Source organism: Falco cherrug, chromosome 4, assembly GCF_023634085.1.
Source record: "Falco cherrug isolate bFalChe1 chromosome 4, bFalChe1.pri, whole genome shotgun sequence".
Taxonomy (NCBI): domain Eukaryota; kingdom Metazoa; phylum Chordata; class Aves; order Falconiformes; family Falconidae; genus Falco; species Falco cherrug.
Genome location: NC_073700.1, coordinates 86,825,573 through 86,846,619, shown reverse-complemented (window position 1 = coordinate 86,846,619; position 21,047 = coordinate 86,825,573). Strand labels below are relative to the sequence as shown.

At 36.2% G+C, this 21,047-nt stretch overlaps 1 protein-coding gene across 2 annotated transcripts in view; it reads right to left on the bottom strand.

Moving 5' to 3' along the window:
• CNTNAP2 (contactin associated protein 2) overlaps positions 1–21,047 on the bottom strand; it is a 1,159,973-nt gene that overhangs the window by 609,618 nt on the left and 529,308 nt on the right. For both annotated transcript variants that reach the window (XM_055709318.1, XM_027816209.2), the window contains 4 exons: positions 18,095–18,298; positions 15,611–15,795; positions 12,625–12,768; positions 5,620–5,884 (listed from right to left, as the gene is read on the bottom strand). In XM_055709318.1, the coding sequence (XP_055565293.1) occupies positions 5,620–5,884; positions 12,625–12,768; positions 15,611–15,795; positions 18,095–18,298 (798 nt within the window). The remainder of the gene's footprint in view (positions 1–5,619; positions 5,885–12,624; positions 12,769–15,610; positions 15,796–18,094; positions 18,299–21,047) is intronic.

The following is a 21,047-nucleotide window of genomic DNA, read 5'->3' as shown; positions in this document are numbered from 1 at the left end:
TTGCCTTTTATTAGTAATGCAAAAATCCTATGTAATGGACTACCACGTATGTAATCATCCCTGATTCTTTTCAGCATGTGTAAAATAAACATGACATTTTCAAAACCAAGATACATTTAAAAGCTTTAATCAGATGTATAGAGATGAGGCAGAAGTTTGAAAGTGACTAAAGGCATGAAAGAAGCAAAATAAATGGTATCAAACATATTAAAGAAGAAAATAAAAACATTTTTGCAAAACAGTAAGTGATCTACAGAAAATTATCTAGGAACTGCTAATGCTAACATCAACTGCTTGTGATTTTTTACAAGGAGTAACAACAGAATGAAAAAGGGAATTTGAAAGAGGGTAGATTCAGAGTAGATATTTATTACTGTGAGGCTGGAGAGGCACTGGCAAAGGTTGCCCAGAGCAGCTGTGGGTGCCCCGTCCCTGGCAGTGCCCAAGGCCAGGTTGGAGGGGGCTGGGAGCAGCCTGGGCTGGTGGAAGGTGTCCTTGCCCATGGCAGGGGTGTTGGACCTGATGATCTTTAAGGTCCTCTCTAACCTAAACCATTCTCTGATTCTATGATTCTATGAATTAAAGCATGACAGATAGTAGGAATGCCTCTTAATCAGGCTGAAGACAATTTTGAACTCCAAGCAATGAATGGAGAAGCTTCAGATATACAAAATCATTTAAATAATGAAAAATTCAGTGATTTTAAATGTAAAGTAATGTCTGCTTCATGATTTTCATGAATTGCCTACTATTAATCCAAACGTTTTCCCACAGCATGCTATATAAACCTCTCATAATCACTGTATTGACACAGAAGTTAAACTTTTTCTATTTGACCACTTAGAGCATTGTATCCCTTCATTCACAATATGAAAGAGAAAAAACAGAATTACTTGGCATAAAATTAAGTATAAACCCATTTGTGATTTCTAAAAGTAGTAGCTCTCACTCTTAGCAGTCAATTTATTCTGCTTGTTGATTATTTGATGCTCTTGCCTCTAAACCTTACAGCTGTCTACAAAACAGCGGTGGTTTGACCCTGGCTGAACACCAGGTGCCCACCAAAACTAGTCTATCACCCCCCTCCTCAACTGGACAGGGGAGGGAAAATATAACGAAAGGCTCATGGATGGAGAAAAGGACAGGAACATCACTCAATTACCATCATTGGCAAAATAGATTTAACTTGGGGAAATTAGTTTAATTTACTATTCAGATCAGGAAAAAAAAAAAAAATCCTTCTCCCCACCTCTCCCTTCTTCCCGGGCTTAACTTAATTCCCAGTTTCTCTCCCTCCTCCCCACCACTGGCACAGGGTGGTGGGAAACGGGGCTGTGTGGGGTCCCTCCCACAGGACACAGTCCTCCACAAACTCCTCCAATGTGAGTCCTTCCCACGGGCTGCAGTTCTTCATACACTCCTCCAGCATGGGTCCCTCCCATGGGGTGCAGTCCTTCAGGCACAAACTGCTTTGGTGCGGGTCCCCACAGGGGTACAAGTCCTGCCAGCAAAACACCTTCAGCACAGGCTTCCCACAGGTCACAGCCTCCTTAGGGCATCCCCTGCTCCAGTGTGGGATCCACCCCAGGCTGCAGGTGGAGGGCCTCCGTGGGCTGAGGGGCACAGGCTGCCTCACCATCGACTTCATCACGGGCTGCCAGGGGATCTCTGCTCCAGTACCTGGAGCACCTCATCCCCTTCCTTCACTAACCCAGGAGGCTGCAGGGTTGTTGCTCTCATGTATTCTGAGTCCCCCCTTTCACTGGAACAGATTTTTTTTTTTTTTTCCCCTCTTCTTAATATGCTATTACAGAGGCCCTACCACTGTTGCTGATGGACTTAGCCTTGGCCAGCAGTAGGTCCATTTGACAAGAGGGAAGGTTCTGGCATCTTCACACAGAAACTACACCTGTAGCGCACACCCACCCCCACACACACCCACTACCAAAACCTTGCAATGCAAACCCACAACAAGAACTTTTTACAATGTCCTGTAAACGATTCCCCTTACTGACTCTGTAGGTAAGTAGCAAATATGGGTCTGTGCAGCAGCTTAGTTGTAACTTCTATGTGTTATTTCATTGTTATGTTTGTAAAGTGTATAGTTTTAAACCTGCAGCTGCCTTTCTCTCCTTGAACAAAATACTCAAAATAATTAAGTATGAAAGTTCTGTCAAGTCAAAAAGAAAATCTTTTTCACACACTGTTTGATCCCTCACAGGTATCACAAAGATCTTCATCAAGTAGCTCAGTAAGGAGGTTTGCAGTGCCCAGATACCAGTGAGAAGGGTGGGAAATTAACTGTATTTGGTAGGTTGGAAGGCTACACTCTCCTGTCTGAACCCGTCATGCTGAATTAAAGCACCATGAGTCAGTGTGTGCAGCTTTAAAGTGTTTATGGAATATTACGATGCTGAAGAACAGGCAAACCAGAACTCTGTTCCACACCAGTATCTTTAGTGCAGAGGCACAAAATTCTGTGCAGGAACAAATTCTACCATCTGCACATCAGCATACAGATCTCTCATCTAATTCCTGCCACTTAGTTCAACTAGTGTTTCTACAGCCAGCATTAGACTATGCCCCAGAATGAACTGCTGATGTCCCCATGTTAACATGAACAGACGATGTCAAAAGCTTTGGATGAAAGTATGTTAGAATATTATTAGAGGTATATAGAATAAGGACTAAGAGACTTAAGTTTGCTCCAGGGAAAAACACGCCATTACAGGTGACAGGCGTAAGTACAGCAAAACTATAAAATACCAAACATGCCTGCATCTAGGCTGTGGTTATAGTCAGCCTTATTCTTTGTGACAACCAAGGTGCGTACCTCCCAATAGACAGAAGTCTAATTATTCATCCCCGACATGCAGCTACATAGAAGCCTGCACACTTGACTACAGAAAGTTCTGCTTTGCCAGCTGTTAAAAATAATCAGTGGAAAAGCGTGTATCTTGTATCTATAGGGCCACAACACTCAGAAATCTTTGTGCCAAAGGCAGACCCCTTTGACTTCTACATAAGCCCAGCAGGTCGATCTGCTGACATCTGTTAATTCCCTGCACAACAAGGGAACAAGAAGGTCGCTGTGATATTTGCCGTACACACAGCAGCATTCCTTCTGCAGCCTTCCCTGTCAGGTGCCATATTTTGCTTTCTTACGTTCACACACACAATTCATCTTACAGGCACTGAAATGCAACAGGAGCAACAAAATACTAAAATATATCAAAGCTTTCCCAGCTATGTAAATATGAAAAATCCATACAATGAAAATTGAACAATAAATGTATTTGTATTACGGTAAAAATTGTAATAACAAAGGAATCTATTAACTCTTCAAGATATTCAAACTGTAGTATGTAGATATTGGATTATGATGAGATTAAGAACAGCATCACAGCTATAAAAATGTATGGCTGTATATGATTCTTGGGCTATTATGTAAGCCAGGGGTCCTCAAACTTTTTAAACAGGGGGCCAGCGTGCGGATGCAGTGGCAGGCAGTCATCTGCGGCTGCTTTGTTCCCCCCCCAACCCCCAGCGGGGAGGGGGGGTGGGCAGGGGGGTTCTGTAAATACCAGGGGCCGGATTGAGGACCCTGGGGGGCCGTATCCAGCCTGTGGGCCATAGTTTGAGGACCCCTGATGTAAACTAATCATACATAGTGAAAAGATTTACACTGAAGAATATTCAATTTAGATTATTTCAGAAGACAATCAGAATACAAATACTCTGGTTTTACACCACAGTAGTTAGGGAATTTTTGCTGATGAGGGTAATGGTCTGGAGAAAGCAGAAGAGCACATTAACAGTTTTCACATGTGTTTACTTACCAGAATATAAATATAATGGAATCTGGAAACGGTTTTGTATCAAGATATACACTGGGCAAAATTAGTGACAAATTGCTGAAATTCTTATTTCTTGTAATATTTAGCTAATCAGCACTGAAATCTTCCTTGGACCAAAAAGGCACAAGGAAGCTCATAAAGAAGTATAATGGCTAGCAACTGCTCTCTGTAAACTGGGATTTGCAGTAGACAGAGCTAAGGAAGAAAGAATGAGGGTGATAATTCCACGTGTTTCCTAATTGTGTTGCACTAGCACCTTAAGAAACCTTCTTGTTCAAGATCCTACTGTGTTACCAAAACTTAATTCTTTCATGAGTGTATTCATACAACAAAGGCAATAAAATGCTAACTTGTAATCTATGGTGTTGATTTTTTGTGCTAAAAAAATTGTAATGATGGAAGGATATACGATGTAGTTTTCATTTTACAAAACAGGTGAATTCTGGGGTTTTTTGTTATTTATATTTTATTGTTATTATATTATGTTCTTATTCATTATATAATAATATAATATTGTTATTCATATTTATTATTATACCTTTAAAATAGTTAATTTCATTTCATGCTCAATTCTATTTCATTGTTAAGAGAAAACTCACCAAAATTTCCACTTGCAAAATGCAACTTTACTTTCCTACTTAATGTGAGTTTTCTCATTAAAAGGTGCTGGTTTTTTTCCTAACATTTCCTCAAGTCCCTGTTTATATAGCTGTGTTGACAATATATTTTCAAATAGAAGATTAGACATAAAAACTACTGTCATTCATTCAGAGCTATACCAGTATATCTGTCCTGTTGATGAAAACTGAAGATACCACCATGGCCTTAAGAAAATATACTAATCACAGATGTTTTCCAGCTAAAAAGAAGTCCACTTTTTGGCTAAGAAACTAGGTTACCGTATATGCTGCTTCAACCAATCACTAGAGATTTTTTTATGTGGAGCTAGATCCATTTGCAGGCAAATAATTTTTCAACCCACGGTTAGGTCATGACTTTGCTAAGAAAAAGTGTTACTTGACATGATGTAGCTAACACCATATTGGCTACAGCTGTTCTAGAAACCCACATAAAGAATCTAGATTAAAAGTATAATTTATCCAAATGGAAGAATCAAGTAATTTTAAAAAGCTGATGAACTGACACCAACATACACCCTTTCCTCCAGAAACAAACCTAATACTCTACATTTTACCCAGTATTTTCCAAAACATCCTTTGTTAGGTGCTGAATGCTCTGATACTTCTCTAGCATGACTCTACAGAATATTTGGAGAATGCCACAGTATTTTTCATGCTAGCCTTGTAGCAAAACCCAACTATTATTGCTTTTTTAATTTTTTTTTATTTTTTAAAATAAAGCTTTTGAATTATTAGGAAGTAATAGGAGCAGCCTAATTATTAGGCAAGTCTCAACAAGGGAGTACCCTTCCCTTTTGAAACCAAATATTTTCCAAGAGAAGATTGCAAGACTGGAAAAAACAAAAAAAGAATCAATGCTGCCTCATAGATAAGGGGTGATATGTTTTCTGGGTTTCATGACAGAGTAAGAATATTTGCACCTTTATTCTTAATCTACTGGTTCAATGTTCTGTTTCAATATTCTTCCACCTCTTACTCAAAAAATCATACAATAAAGAATTTAACATAGTTGCTATTTAAATTTTAATTTTTGTAAAACAATTGTTCTGAGTTTTAGGTCCATGATGCTTTTAAACAACACCAACAAAAGATGATACCAATAAAAAAACCCCAGCACTTACCTGATGAGATGTCTATTCGGTTCTTCTTTACTTGGGTGACATTGATATGGACGCTCACTTTGCCCTCATTTATGTCAATCTCAACATTCCCCAGGTCGTCCGCAAAGTTGCTGAAGACAAGAAGTCCATTGGGGTTCCAGGTTCGGAAAAGGAAACTGACTGAAAACAGATCCTGACTTGGACGACCAGGAACCTCAAGGTAACTGGTGGCATTGAAAAAGACAGGCACTGTATGTGGCTCCACACAGGAAAAGCTTAAATTTCCCTAAGTAAAACATAAAAAAAGCAAAAAAATAAGCAAAATGCTAAGATTCCACTACATTCATAGCTAACCCTAGAAAAGCATTCTAGTTTTCATTCAACCTAGAGACTACTGTGATCAAAGCAAGCTGCATGTTCAAATGTGCTATTAATATTATCATTATAGTTAATACAATGACTCTGATGTGTCTGTTCATTCTAGCAGTGGCCCTGATATATTTTGTACTGTACAAACACACAATAAGAGGCAGTCTTTGCCTGAAGAGTTATAGTCTAACTAAGATAAAGCTTAGACAAAAGCATTAATATTCCCAGTTCAAAGACGAAGAAATGAATCACACAGAAACTTTGGATTGTTGGTGGTCACCAAAGAAGCCTACAACAGAACAGTAATTCACCCTTTTATAAAAATTAAATACAGCTTTACAAATATCCTTATGTCAATGCATCAATCAATACAATACATGAGGTTGTGAAAAGTATGCATAATACCACATGAAGAGCTAGCCTTTCTGTTGGATAATACTAGATAAGCTAATACTTCATTTCATGGAGCAGAAGGATTTGGAGTAGCTGATCATGAAAAATGCCTAATACTTGTAGTTAGTCAATAATCTTCTCTGTAAAAGAAACCTCATTTTTCAGACTGAAATTTTACTTTTAGGGGAATTGAAAAAAATCAGTCAACTTTATTGATTTCCAAAGCTTTAAAATGTGTCTGTAAACAAGACTAGAATCTGGGACATGAATTTTTCACTCTGAGTCTTGTAATTTCTCATGAAGGGCCACAATGTTAGATGCATTACCATTTTTTTCCTTAGAAATTGTAAATATTTTTTAGTCATCTCTGTTCAGAATTGACTGTTTAAGGCACCAATGCAAATATAACAGGAAATTTTCCTCTGCTGAAGAATTCCGCTAACATGTGGCAAAGTGGATCTTGTTCTATGGTTCGGTTTTCTGATGCACTGTAGCAGATAGATAATCTGTGGCAATTTCAGTTCAATATTGGAAGGAAGAATTACAACTCATGCAGTATGGAAATTATTACTGTGATCAAGACAGCAATTTCTTTGATATTTATTTGTACATTTTAAAAAAATACTAAGGATTGGGCAACGTTTTTGAGGGTACCTAGTTATTTAGAGATGAGGTTCACTTAAGAACTGTTCAGAATCCCGATAGTATTCAGTCATCTTCTTCGTCACACAAATATGTAAATTCCGTATTACTGTCTTCCTGATACAATCTTCTATGTCACATATTTTTGTATTCATAGTGTATAAATGCATTTGAAAGTTCATCTTGAAGGAAGTTTGAGAATATGGAAGCAAGATAGGAGTTTTGTGTATGAAAATGTGGGGTAGAAAAGTCCTACATAATTTTTTTTCAGAAGTAATTATTTTCAATTGGAGATGGGTGAGATTACACCAATAAGCAAGATTTAGTGCTCATTTACCAGCATCCAAACCCATCACTTTTAAAAAGAACAACACATCAGAAAACAGCTTATTTGTGTCATAGCAAGATAACACCTGTGTGGCAGATTCAATTTCTTATATATTATACCCATGTCAAAACTAAATGAATAAAAATAATTATTTCTTGCACTCGGATTCTTACATTACTCTGCATAACCACCTCTATCTCCTACAGAAAATCAGAAGTTATATTGTCACACAGTCAACATATAAAGGCCAGTAGAATTAGTAGCAAGTAGACTATCAGACTAGCAGCCTCCATCGTGAATTAAGTAACACTGACATTTCCAATTATCTGTAACTAGAGGAGAGGTCTCTTTATACCAATGTCCTAAAATGTTTTTTTCCTATTTTTATGAAAAAAAATCTCAGCATTACAAACCATGTTCTTTTGTACATCAGTGGTCCATGAATAACAAAAACATATCCATGGACTTTGGAAAATAAAGAGCTAAAAAAGCTATAGGAAGCTTTTAAATTTCAGTGTGATGAGAGAAATCACAACTACTTTCTGACTAAAGGCAAAGGACCTCCCCTTACCTCCTTTGCTGCTAAGCTGCTTGGTTATTCTGTGTTTGGGGTTTTGGTTGTTTTGTTGTTTTTTGTTTTTGAGGGGTTTTTTGGTTTAAAAGTTGCCTAGAGATTTTAAGTTTTCAGCCAACTAAATATTACATCAAAGCAGTTAACTCACTTGTTTAAATAGGTTTAGTCTGAACATTTCCAAGCGTGCTACAGAGTAACTTTGATTAAACCAAAAAAAAATTATATGGAGAGAAAAAAAAAGCTGGAGAGTGGCTGAAATACCCTGTGTAACTCTTTGCTACCATTCTCAGTGTAATACCCTATGGATTAGAAACAACTTCTGTGACAGTTAAGGCAGTCCTGTGCAGACACAGAAGGCAACAGCATTTTGTAAGACAGAGATCTGTCATTCAGTCACAGATGCCTGTTAAGTAGCACTCAGAAAGCACTTTGTCAGACATTTTTAAGAATTTCTTTTGCTGCCTTGTTACTGAGAAGAACTAACAATTTTGTCATAACAAGAAGGTTTTCATATCCAATTGACGCTTTCCTGTCATCCTGATGGTTTGGATATTTGCATGTATAACACTTATTAATGTCAATGGCACCGAGTACATTCAAACCCTTTTTCATATCAGTGAGTGCATTTCTAATGAACAGCCTCACTGCATAAAAGATTTCTTGAGGAAGTAACATATAATTCTAATTTCTCTGCTAGTTAGTATTTTCCCTACTGAGCTATTCAGGTTAATCTGAACTGGATTATTGATTCCCTCTATGACTGTGATTCAGAAAGCAACTCCTTGTTTAAGTACAGCCCATCTGATACAAATTGTCACTGGGTCTAGGTCAAGTTTTGGAGTTAATCTGCAGCTTGCCTCTAGAAAGGCATTCTCATTTTTAGGAGGGAAAGAGATCTCTTGTATATTCAGAGTGACTTGCAGAATAGTTGTTTGAACAATGACATCTGGAAGTCAAACATACACTGTGCATTTATATTGAAACCGTTGGTCTTATCAGAGAATTTTTCACGTAACATTGGAAGGAAAATGGTAAAAATATCTTAATTTGGGTAGCTTGAGCTTTGGATCATGATCTTTAACCTGTGTTGCAAATTAGCTTCATGTTTAGTTCTCATATATCAATTTTGCCTATCCACATTCAGATGTTATCCCTTGTGGAAATACTACTGGGTCTTAAAACCTTTCACAATTAACACAGTCAACAGATGAATACATAGCTCCCAAAAGAGATTAAGACTACAATACCTGTTAAAACAGGATGGATCATACAGTACAGGCAATGTCCTATGCGCTAATGTTTATCATGTTATTTCAGAATTTTCCTAAAATAGCTTATTACTCATATTTGAGCTTAATATAATGTTTGCTTAATATAAAGAATTTAAAGAAAACACTTAGCTGAAGTTTGCACGTGATTACATTGAGTAATACATGGCATAGGAGCTGCAGAACTGGGTGGAGCATAGAACTAGTGGATGTAAGAATGAAGGGTAGCAAATATAAATCTCCTCAGCATTTTTCGGTTTCAGGCTTTAAAATTGGAAAGACTGTTCTGTGGAAACTAAATCCAATTAGTATTCACACTGTTTGCCCTTTATATACCTCTGGGTAGAAAAATTCGATAAAGTGACTAAATTCCCAAAATTTCTCTGCATTACTTCTCGTTAGCTTCATATTCTAGTCCAGGGGTCCTCAAACTTTTTAACCAGGGGGCCGGCGCGCGGATGAAGTGGCAGGCAGCCATCTGCGGCTGCTTGGTTTCCCCCCAAAACCCCCGGCGGGGGGGTCTGTAAATACCGGGGGCCAGATTGAGGACCCTGGGGGGCCATATCCAGCCCGCGGGCCGTAGTTTGAGGACCCTGTTCTAGTCTTTTCCCACTAGTGTTGCAAGGGTCAATATTCTTCAGTTATACAAGGCAATGAAAGTCATACAAAGCTTGTTATATTTTAGTAGAAAATATAGAAAAGATTGTCTGAGTGTTCCCAGTTTCTGTCTTAGTACCAAGTCAAGTTGCATACAAGAGTTAGCACCTACTGTGTGTGTTAGTCACTGCAAACTCTTGTTTGTGACTTGGTTCAGGAGAAAAGCACATACTTTCTCTGTCTCAGATGTCCTTTTCTCGCTAACTCTCCCTTTTGGCCATATTTATAATCTGTCTCATCTTCTATGAAAACAAATCAGGCTCCACGAAGAAGAGCAATAACTACTCAAGACCATCTATATGACTCATTCTCCCCAAAGAGCTGTTGCCATCTTATATATCACATGATAAACTTTTTTCCCCCTAATTCTTCTCCTCTAAACCTAAACAAAATATATTATTAAAGCCAGCGTTGGACTTTATTTAAATTTAAGCTACATTTAAATTGTGTTTACACCCTTACTCTTCACTCAAAGAGATGCTGGGTGGTGCTTTGTTGCTTATAACACCCATGTATACGAGACCTAAATTGTATTTTTAACTTTATTTTTGTTCACAGACAAATCAGGATTACCATCTTCTTATAATCTTTGATTCTCTGGGCTTCCTCATTCTGTAAAATTAACTTGTCAACTCCCTTTCGCTGTGTGACTTCTGAAATTCAATATCTACATCTAAGAATAACATTTTGTACTGTCGCACACCTCTTCAATATCCTTCTTTCTTCTGCTCCCCCTGCTCCCCCCTCGACTCGATACTTCTCATCACCATACTGATTGCTTGTGTTTTAGTTCTTTACATTTTGTCTGTCTTGCCTCTTCAAATGATACACTTTAGGGCAGGGAATGCCTACTGTTACGTGTTTGCACAGGATCTCCTCAATGGAGCTTAGATCCTTGTTGGATTGCTTAAGTGCCATCATCAAATATATGATTAACGACAACAGTAGTTTCAAGTGAGTCTATTTTTCGTGCTAAATCAGGCTAAAAACTAGGATAAAAAGAGCTTTTGTAAAAATCTTAAAAATCCATGTTGATTTAGAGTAAAATTGATTTTGTTTATGAAAAGCTGAAGCTATTTAAATAATTCTGCTGAAAATAAAGGTCCCTTCCATTTTTATAGCCATTCTCAGAACTGGAAAACAACAGAACCATCAAATAAAACTAGCATGTCATAACCTCTTGATGTAGCACTAACACTGCCAAAACTGCTTATGTGGATTTTACTTTCATGTTAACAGGTATCAGGATTAAAAAAAACAACTACAAACAAACAAATAAAAACCAGAGAGATGATTTTGCAGAGACTGTACAGGCCTGCTAGCTATGCCACACTTTTGAAAGGATAGGATTTGCACTATAGAAACCTCTTAATTTACACTTCTGTTCAGAAAGAGCCTTTAAGAATCTGTCCTACTAACTTGCAGAGGACTTGGCTGCACAAAATGGAAAGATTGCTCCTGCACAAAGATCCTTTTCTAAATGAGACATCAGTCTTTGAAAATCACGGTTACATTTCAAGCTTAAAATGCACCACAGGCAGGAAATCACAGGTAATTTTGGAAAAAAAGAGAAGTCAAAGATTCAGGAGTTCATGCAACTGAGTAAAAAAAAATAATTCTAAAAGTTGCTAAAAGTTCTTCCTCCACAGCATATATATCATGCTCTTTGCCTTTGACAATTCTGAAGGAATTCTTGTATGGAAAAGATTCTAAATAGCAGGATGTATTACTGAGTTTGTATAGGCAAACATCACATAATCAAAATTATCCTTCACATTACCTTGATAATTTAGCCATACTGCTCATAAAATGATATGGAATGTCAGTATTACTATCCAAGGAGTAATCAAATAGTAATCAATCCTTTGCACTTCATCATCACTTCATATGTAAATCTTTACTATTTATTACATGAAGAGAAAAACAATAGTGGAACCATATATACTGTTAGCAGGACTTTGTGAAGACTGTAAACTTGTGGAGGAGAAAGCCTTGAACAACTTATTCAGACCATCTCAAACACACTGCAATAATACATTTATTTTTTACGCACATGGCCTTTGTATGCCAGCAAGCCCTTTTAGAAATATTTAAATATTTAGAGCCTTAAAAATACAGTAATTAAAGTACATTCTTTCTGCTCATAAAGCCACAATTTTAAACATAAATGCATCCATGAATGCTGAAGCAAGAAAGAAAAAAAAAAAAAAGAATAAAAGTTTAATAAGCTCTGTAATGTTAATAAGCTAAATAAAGATTTTAAGTCTAGTATCTTGAGGCTTTTCAGAACTACCAGGAAGGCCTGTAGAAGCAGTCCCTTTCAATGACTTTTGCTATCCAGCAACCCAAGTAGCTCTGCAGGAATGGAAGATATGAGGATTTAAAGCCATAGGAGAGTTGCAATTGATTTAATAATAAATCTTGTCTGTGCTGGTTTAGTACTACTATAATTTTGGAGGAAAGGAAAGAAGTACTTATTGGTTCGGCTGATTTTCTTTTAAAAAGTAGTTATGTGATATTGAAAATGAATATTGGGAAGAAGAATTGGGGGCACAGAAATAAAACGCTCAGTAATAATAATAATAATAATAATAATAATAATAATAATAATAATAATAATAATAATAATAATAGTCACAAATGTACATACAATAACATCTTTGGATGTGGGGGGGGGGTTGTTGTTTTCGATATCATTCCAGTATATCAAAAAGATATTAACTACAGACACAACCTTCTAGTCTCCTTTAGAAGAACGAGCAGAAGTTTAGATGACCATCAAATTATGCTCTTACCACATTAGAAGGTTCCAATTTCTTCCTCTTGGCAAGGTCCGTGATATTATTGCCATTGTAGTTGATACTTTCCATGCAGCCTTTGAAATTTTTCCTACTGTTAGAACTTGGCTTCCCAGAAAAAGGCATGCCTCCGAAGGTTATCTTTGAATGAAACAGAAAATGGCAAATAGTTACTGGAGGGCAAAGACTTTTAAACAAATTTGCTGTATGTATATTTGTTTTCTTTGAACACTCAAACATGGCAAACGAGAGAGCTGGCAACACTGCTTACAGAAAAAGGAAGTATCAAATAAGCAGTGTAAAAGCAGAAGAAAATCTAATGAATTTGTGATTGCAAATATTTATAGTAGTAAATTCCAAGTATTATTAGAATTGTTGAAATAGCGAGCAGATACACATCGGAGTTGTTCATATATGGACTGCTTTTCTGATCACTACTGAACAATACGCATTTAAAAGAAAAAAAATTGGAATTAAATTTCCATCCCAGTATTTTTCTAAACATATGACATTAAATTAGCCAGATGATAATCTGATTCAAATCATTCATTCAGCTCTAACTGTGTGCCAGAGCTCAGACTACAACAGATACTGTACTGCATCAGGGTCTTTTCTGAAATGTTTGGAAGTGAACAAAAGCTACATGTTTTCATCAATAATTTGCAGCCCAAATGTGAAAAGTAGGGGATTAATGAGATCAGTCCCTGCAATCTGTGTTAAGTATTTCCATGCAATAGATGATGGCATAAATAGTAATGACACCTAGCTTCCCTGCCCCATGAACGTTCATAAAAATGTCTACTTCTAGTCTGCTACTGATATATGGCAGAGCCTAGCTTCTAAGTATAATTCATTACTAATTCCAGTTGTTATTACTGAGAGCAGGAAACCACAGCTCTAGCGATACAATTTCTATTTTAAAGCTCAGTAAGATACCACTTTCTATCCCAAAGAGCAGGCTTTGGCTTGGCACATAGGAACTAAAGCTATACAGCTGAAAACCAAAATCTTTATAAACAGCACATATCAGCTATGTCAAAGCATTTTGCAGGACGCATCTGCAGGTATTATAAATTGACATCACTTGACTTTAAAGAAGATACAGCAGTTTATGTGAGTTGAAGAATGTGACTGTAGTATTTTTATGGCTGTCAAACATTCTTTTACATGTTATAGTCATGGACTTGTGACAAGAGAAAATGGAAAGGAAAGCATTTTGCAGATAAGAAGAAATAATTGCAAAAAACACCATATCATGACAGTGAGTTGAGAGGGACTCATATGACTATTTATTTTTTTTTAACCTTGAAAATGCAGTCAGAACTAATGTTTATTCCTCTTTTGTGGTGACTTAACTTTTCTGAAAGAGAGTAATCTAGAAACTATTTTTTTCTATGAAAAATAATTTTGATTCTTACAGGTTTATCCACTGTGATTAATTTTATCACAGGAGTAACACATACAAATTTAGTCTGTGATGACTAACTCCCAAACCAGTGAGATAATTGAAAGGAAAGGAAGAAGAGGTTAAGGCTTTTGCGTTTATGTAAACCACAGAAATACATATTCACACACACTAGAATAAGTTCCATTAAACACAAAGGGATTCATGTACTGAAATGTATCTTTGAGAACTGCCAGTGAGGTCTTTAACATCAGAGAACAGAGGAAGGTGTATCTCCTGGATTGTATTCTTACTAGGGGTTAATGTATTGTATGCATCATATTTAGTCTGTGAATATGCTACCAATAGATATTTATATATTTTTAGATCTATCTATGCATGTACAAATTGCCCAACCCTAGCTTATGGCATTCAGCCTAACTTTTTCTGTAGTTCATTCACTTGAAAATCTTTAATAAAATCTGTTTATGTGAGTTTTCAGTATCTCAATTCAGATCTTCAGTGCCCAATGAGTAACAGAGTTAGAGGCAAATTTGCTCATTATTTTCTCATTATAACCACTACCAAAGAAGGCTTTCATAAGGATTTGTTGGAATATAGGTAAATATTTGAACTGGTAACATTTACAATCTTAAGTAACTTTTTCAAACGTTAATTTTTGATCAAAAGTTTGTAAAAATATCAATATACAAGTTAATTCAAACTTTTCTGCATTACATTATTTTGATTCCTTGTTGCTCCTTAAGAATTGCAAGGATGGGAATAAATGTATTTGGCTCAGTCAACCACATTAATTCTCTTTAGAAACAGTAAAGAGTGCAAGAAAATAATTATATAAAGTTTGTAATAACCAACATGCAGAAGTTCATATAGCAATTTAGAGGAACTGAAGAAGTTTATAACAGCAGAAGTCAGAGTGTAATCAAACAACAAATCAATGTTTAATTACTACCAACACTTCTGTACATCAACATGACTGAATAAATAAAAATTTTCTTAGAAATTTCCTAACTCCTTATTGCTTCTTTATAAAAAGAAATTATTGATGGCATATTTGTGAGAATATGAGGAAGTGCCTACTTACCTAAGACAAGAAATATCAAGATCCATAATTGTAAAAAGGTTCTAATCTGCTTGCTTTGCTAAAAATAGATCCTAATCATCACCACAGAATGGGGCTTTCTGAATCAAGTGCAAAATTATCACCTGAATGGAATAACAGATTTTTTGTTTAATTTTTTTTTATTTACTCCCTGTTGACACAGCTGCTTTTGGAGATGTTAAAAGTAGTGTATGCTTAGCTTGCTGAATAACATAGATCTCCCATTTCAAAACAAAAGGCTGAGATAGCTCTTACACCCGATGGGATCTGGTAAATCAACGAAGAAAAACTTTATTTACTCTTAAGAGACAACAGTGTTGGACACAAAATTTTAGAAAATGTAAGGAAAGAATAATTAAAACAAATGTAGAAAAGAGTACAAAAAACATCTTAAATTTTCTTTTTCTTTTCTCTTCTTATTTGACTTATTTTTATAAAGCCAATTTGAATGAAAATAAACAAGTTTTGCTGTCTACCTCATAATCCAGGTCCAGGTAATCAAATTCTCCATTGGTTCTGAAGTGCTGTATGTGTCTGTCCAGGGTGAGATTGATGTTTCGCCCATGGCGCTCTATCATGATGGAGTGCCAGTGGTGATCATCCAAGAGGCTGCCCGTCATCACAGATGTGTGGCCATAAATTGAGCCAAGCTGATTGCTGCCTAAGATGAGAATGGAAACAATAGCAGCTTGCACCTTATACCAGTTAGGCAAACATTTTCCTCTTGCTCTGTCAATATTTCACCTGAATTACGCCAGACATACAATAAGCTGGAGGAATTCAGTCTGCCACAAAGCTAAGGTCTGCTAAGGTCTGCCCATGGAGAGTTGCTGTCATAAAAACAAATAGCTAGACCAAATACAGCAAGTATATGATCAGTGAACTGTAAAAATAGTTACTCATAATAGTAGTTATTAGGAGGCAAAACAGAGAAGGAACACCAGATTTCAGCTGTAAAGTTGTTTTCAGCTAGGGTTTTTCTTTGTGTTTTCATCCCTATACTACAGAAATGAAAAGCTGTCACCTTTGGGCCAGGTCCTGAGCTTCCCTGGAACTGTACTGATTTATGACTGCTGTGGAAGATGGCATCTGAAAACAAACTTTGTAATAAAAAGCCTTTTCAGTCTGAATTCTACACTTCATAGGCTCTGCCAGTATAGCTAGACCAGCAAGCATATAGGAAAAGGCTCAATGCATATGGAGCTAACCGCAGAAAAACTGTCTTCTTCGAACATAACTTATTTCAGTCTTTTGTCCTGCAGCAGCCTTCCTATTCAGGAAGTCAAACTACTAGTGAACGCACAGTTTTGCAGTTCTCCACTGTGTTTTCCAGGGGATTTTGCCAGCACAGCTATGCTAGTCAGAGATCACATCTCATTGCAATCTGACAGACATAGCTAAGCCAGAAAAGTTGATAGGACGAATCTCAACTGAAGCAGCAAATGACTAATTCAGCAGTAAGTTTAAAAAATTGCTGCACTGCCCAATAACTCAGTGCAATCTTCCATGTTCTGGACAGGAAAATCTAAAGCATTTCTGGAGCTGAGAATTTTGTACCATCAGGCATGCCTGCAAATCAGACATTAAGGTTTGTGCATGTTGATAACACATTCTGGCAAATCACACTTCCACATGTGTAGAAGACATTACTCCCCTACAAATGACCTTACTGCCTTTTTGCTGAAGGCCACTGATCCTTCAACAATTGTTGGTTAAAAAAAATAAATAATAAATTCCATGCATGCCAGCAAGCCTCAGTTTCTTCAGTGTAAAGTCATACCCAGTACAAAGCAAAAGCTAAATCCACCACCACTTCCCCATCCTCACCCCACCATGATGTTTGAAACTCACTGGATTTCACCAGGCAAAATGAACATCCTTTTCCACTGACTCTGGTGCAAAGACAATACACTCAGACAGAGGCAGAATAACACCATAAACCATTACTTCATTTTGTTAAGTGCATGTGTCACAAGGGTCTGTTCCCATTTATCAGCCTAGTGATTTAAGAACATCACCACCAATATGGATGTTATAATAGCTTATAAAGACAGACTGAACAGATAAATATGGAGAAACTTGAAATGAATGGGTTAATATTGCAATTAAAAATGTTAAAAATAGATAACAGCTATAGGAAGATGTGTTTTCCTCCTCATCAGTTCAAGCTGATCTTTAGAAAAAGAGCAGGAGAAAATGCTAGTGGAAATAATTATTGTGCAATGTAAATAATGAACAGAATAATTTACTCTTCACATGTCTGAAAAAGAACTAAGGAAAGTTACATGAAATCTTTTTTCTAAAACACTTTCGTTTGAAGGGAGAAAAAAATACCAGAATCCAGATAAATGTGGGGTTTTTTTTCATAGTAAATGTACTTTTAAAATCTGGTCACTCATGGATGGTCCTGTAGTCTTTCAATGGGAGGGAAAAGGGAGGTTGGAACTCAAGTAACATATATAGGATTCCATCGTAAGATTGCCTGATAAACTATTATGTCTTCTTTCCTTTCCTAGTCCTGCTTCTCAGATTCTAGGAAGGCTGCTAAACATCACCTTCATGTGGCCTGTAGCTTCCCAGATTGATACCATTTTTGCTGCAATATTCCTAAGGGTGACCTTTGTTCCTCTAGCATTGATGACAGTGTCATTTGCTCAAGCAAAGCCATAGCTGATACTTCTAGCAAGGCTTATTTTTGTTGCTGGCAAGTTCCTAATGACAATATATTGCTGATCCTATATTTCTGTATGATCTTATTTTCATGGTATCTCACATGGAGTTAAATGGAAGGAATGGAACAGAAACAAACAAGATAGAAAGCAAATGAACAACATTTTCACCAAATTATCTGGTTAAATTATGTGTCTTACCATATTACAAGGGGAAAAAGGATGTAACATTTGACCTAAAATTTTTGTGGGAGAGTTAGAAGTACACAAAACTAAACAATGAAAGCATACCTAAATTCAAATTTAGAACAAGTTTGGCTTTTTTCAGTTCCAAGGTGATATAGTCTCCTTGTTGTCCTTCTCCGTGGAAGATTACACCTTCACTTTCAGAGGTCTTAAATTTCAGAGAGATGACATCTTTCAGTGTTTTCATTTTCTTGTTCCTGAATCTGTATGGTAACACTACATGGCCATCAAAATTGATAACATCAGCCCCTAAAGAAAAAAGCAAATAACATTGTTGACAAGCAATTATATATTCCTGTGGCCACTGGAAAAACAGACATGCCATACATAGACTGTACCTGAATAGAATAAAAAATATGTAAGTGTGATGTGCATTGTAAATACTTCTCTTGAGCATAATTTAATACTATAAAAAGTAGGAACCAGGTATATAAATTTAAACCATACAATATAAAAAAAAGCAGATTTTGAGGGGATAAATACTACCACTGTACTCAGCATCTTTTGGTTTCTCTCCAATATAGTTGCTGCCATGCAGACTTTCCTAATTATAGTTGAAAATGAAAGACAAACTTCTGAGTGGTCATTAACAAATCATTTGATATCTCTTCAAAATTTAGTAGCATCCACTTTGAGGATTGTAAACAGTAAAACATGAGCTCAAATGAATTTGCCTAGTAATTTTAAAAGATTTCTCAAACTGTATGTAAACCACATGCATAAGCTTTGTCTAGTTTAGTTTGATATAGAAATCTTGGGTAAGTTGTGACGTCAACTAATTTTGAGAAGAAAAAAAGAAGTTCTGTCATTTGGATTAAATTTTGTTCCAGGTCTAGTTTTAGCCAAAAACTGGGAAGAAAGTTGAGGGATGCAATCATTATCATTTAAAGTCAATCCAATATTAGTTCACATGTTGTATAATAACAGTACAAAATTTCATGTTACCTTATTTTAATGATTTAATCTCTACCCTAAAGAACGAGCCACAATTTTCTGGAGGCTACATCCATAGTAAAAATAGCTGCAGACCTTGATTCCATACAAAAGATGTATTTCTGCTGACTACTGAATCTTGTCTGTTAAGCAGAGCTTACTAGAAGATTCTAAACAGATGCTGATCTTTAAATATATATATATAGGTTTGTATAAGAAATCCCCTTTGTAAACTGCTTAACTTGTGATCAGTCACCAGTACCTTAGCTACTATTTGTATGAGCATTTCATCCTTATTCTTCACTGGCATTTGAAATAGTCACTAAGCAAAATTCTTTAAAAGGAGTTAATACAAAAGTGTTCATTTTTCTAAAGAAAGAAGTGTTGCCCACCTGTATTCTTCAAAAGTACACTTCTTATTGGCATACCATATTCATACCATTCATTTCATGCTTTGAATGAAAAACTGAATTTTATTGTATATTCTTCAACCACATCTGATTTTTACCTCCTTCTGTAGGCTGCTCTTCGGTGACTGCTTGCAACTTTTAAAAATTCCTAACTTGTTTTTGCTGTTACGTTGGGAAAGAATCTAACACTTTCAAAGCCCTTCAAAAACACAGAAACAAACATTCCTGTTGTGTAATTAAAACATCTAACTCCATTAAAACACTTTGTACACTATGCTTGAATAATAGCATATATTTCAATTTGAATTGATACAGCCTACATTAGATGATTATGCTAAAACATGTTCCCTTTGCTCTTACAACATATGCCAAACACATTTTAAAAATGCTTACTTTCGACTAATCTCTGCAATAATGTTTAACACCGTGATTCAGAGAAGAGCCTAAACAAACAGGTACGTACATCCCTGTCTTGAGAATTTAGGAAGCACCAAAATAGTCTGTGGAGTCAATTTTTACTACTGTTGTCTCCTCAACTGCTATCAAAGAACTGCTTATGTATACCATCTGTATAGGTTGCTTTTCACATTCAGTAATTTCCAGAAATACTTTTCACAGTGATATAAGAGCTGTCTGAGTGTCAAAGAAGAGCATTCAATCAAGCTTCATGATTTCTAGAGAAAAGTATGTAAAAAAACAACCAGTATTTCACAAATTATTTCTATTTCATTGTTCAGTCAAAAAAGCCACAACTCATCTTGTATTCATTAACTAAAAAACACCCAACTGAGACTGAGGCTTGCAGTCATGTTGATTAAGTGCCCATTCATACATCCTTACATCACTGAACATAGCAAGTTTTCAAATGTGAACACCAACATGTTATGCTTCCATCATTCAGGATTTTCTCCACAAATCACTAGTATAATAAACAGTTCTCTACCACTTCCAGGTCTTAATTTTTTTAATTTTTTTTTTTACCCACAGCCACCCCCCTGACACAACAATTCTCTGCATGCTGATAAAGTACATGATATCTGTTTCCAGGTGATAAAACCATTGTCCATCTTTATGAAAACTGTATGCATAACCACAATATGGTCATAGTCCTCAGCTGACACAAACTGTTGACTCTCTAGGGTTTATTACAAATTTTAGAAGTTAAGAACTTTTCTACCTTGCAGAAACTATGTTTACGGTTCCTAAGACTGATACAGGGGAAGGATGACAGTGGGCAGTTCTTGACCTGCAGATCCACCTAATTTATACTAAAGATAAAATTATGGATCTTGGCACGGCATGAATCATCAGAGCTTGGGATTTTACTTTCACAATGCTGCTGCTTTTTAAGATTGAGAGTTTTAAAGACAAGTAATGTTTTCTGCAAACCAGCATCAAGTGTATGCATTTCAGAGTCCACTTGAGATCAAAATGTAAGACAAGCTATCTCATACTCACTCATACTAAACACATTGGCTTAGATACAATGGCCGGTAGTATTAATGGAAGGAGCTTTAAGCATGTGGGAAAAAAAAAGCTGTGGTAAACCTGGAAGTAAGTCTAATCACTCTGCTCAGTGTTCAAGTTAGACCATAAATAAGTAATAGCAAAAAACTTTATTTGATCACCACAGCCAGGCTCCACTTTTTTTTTTT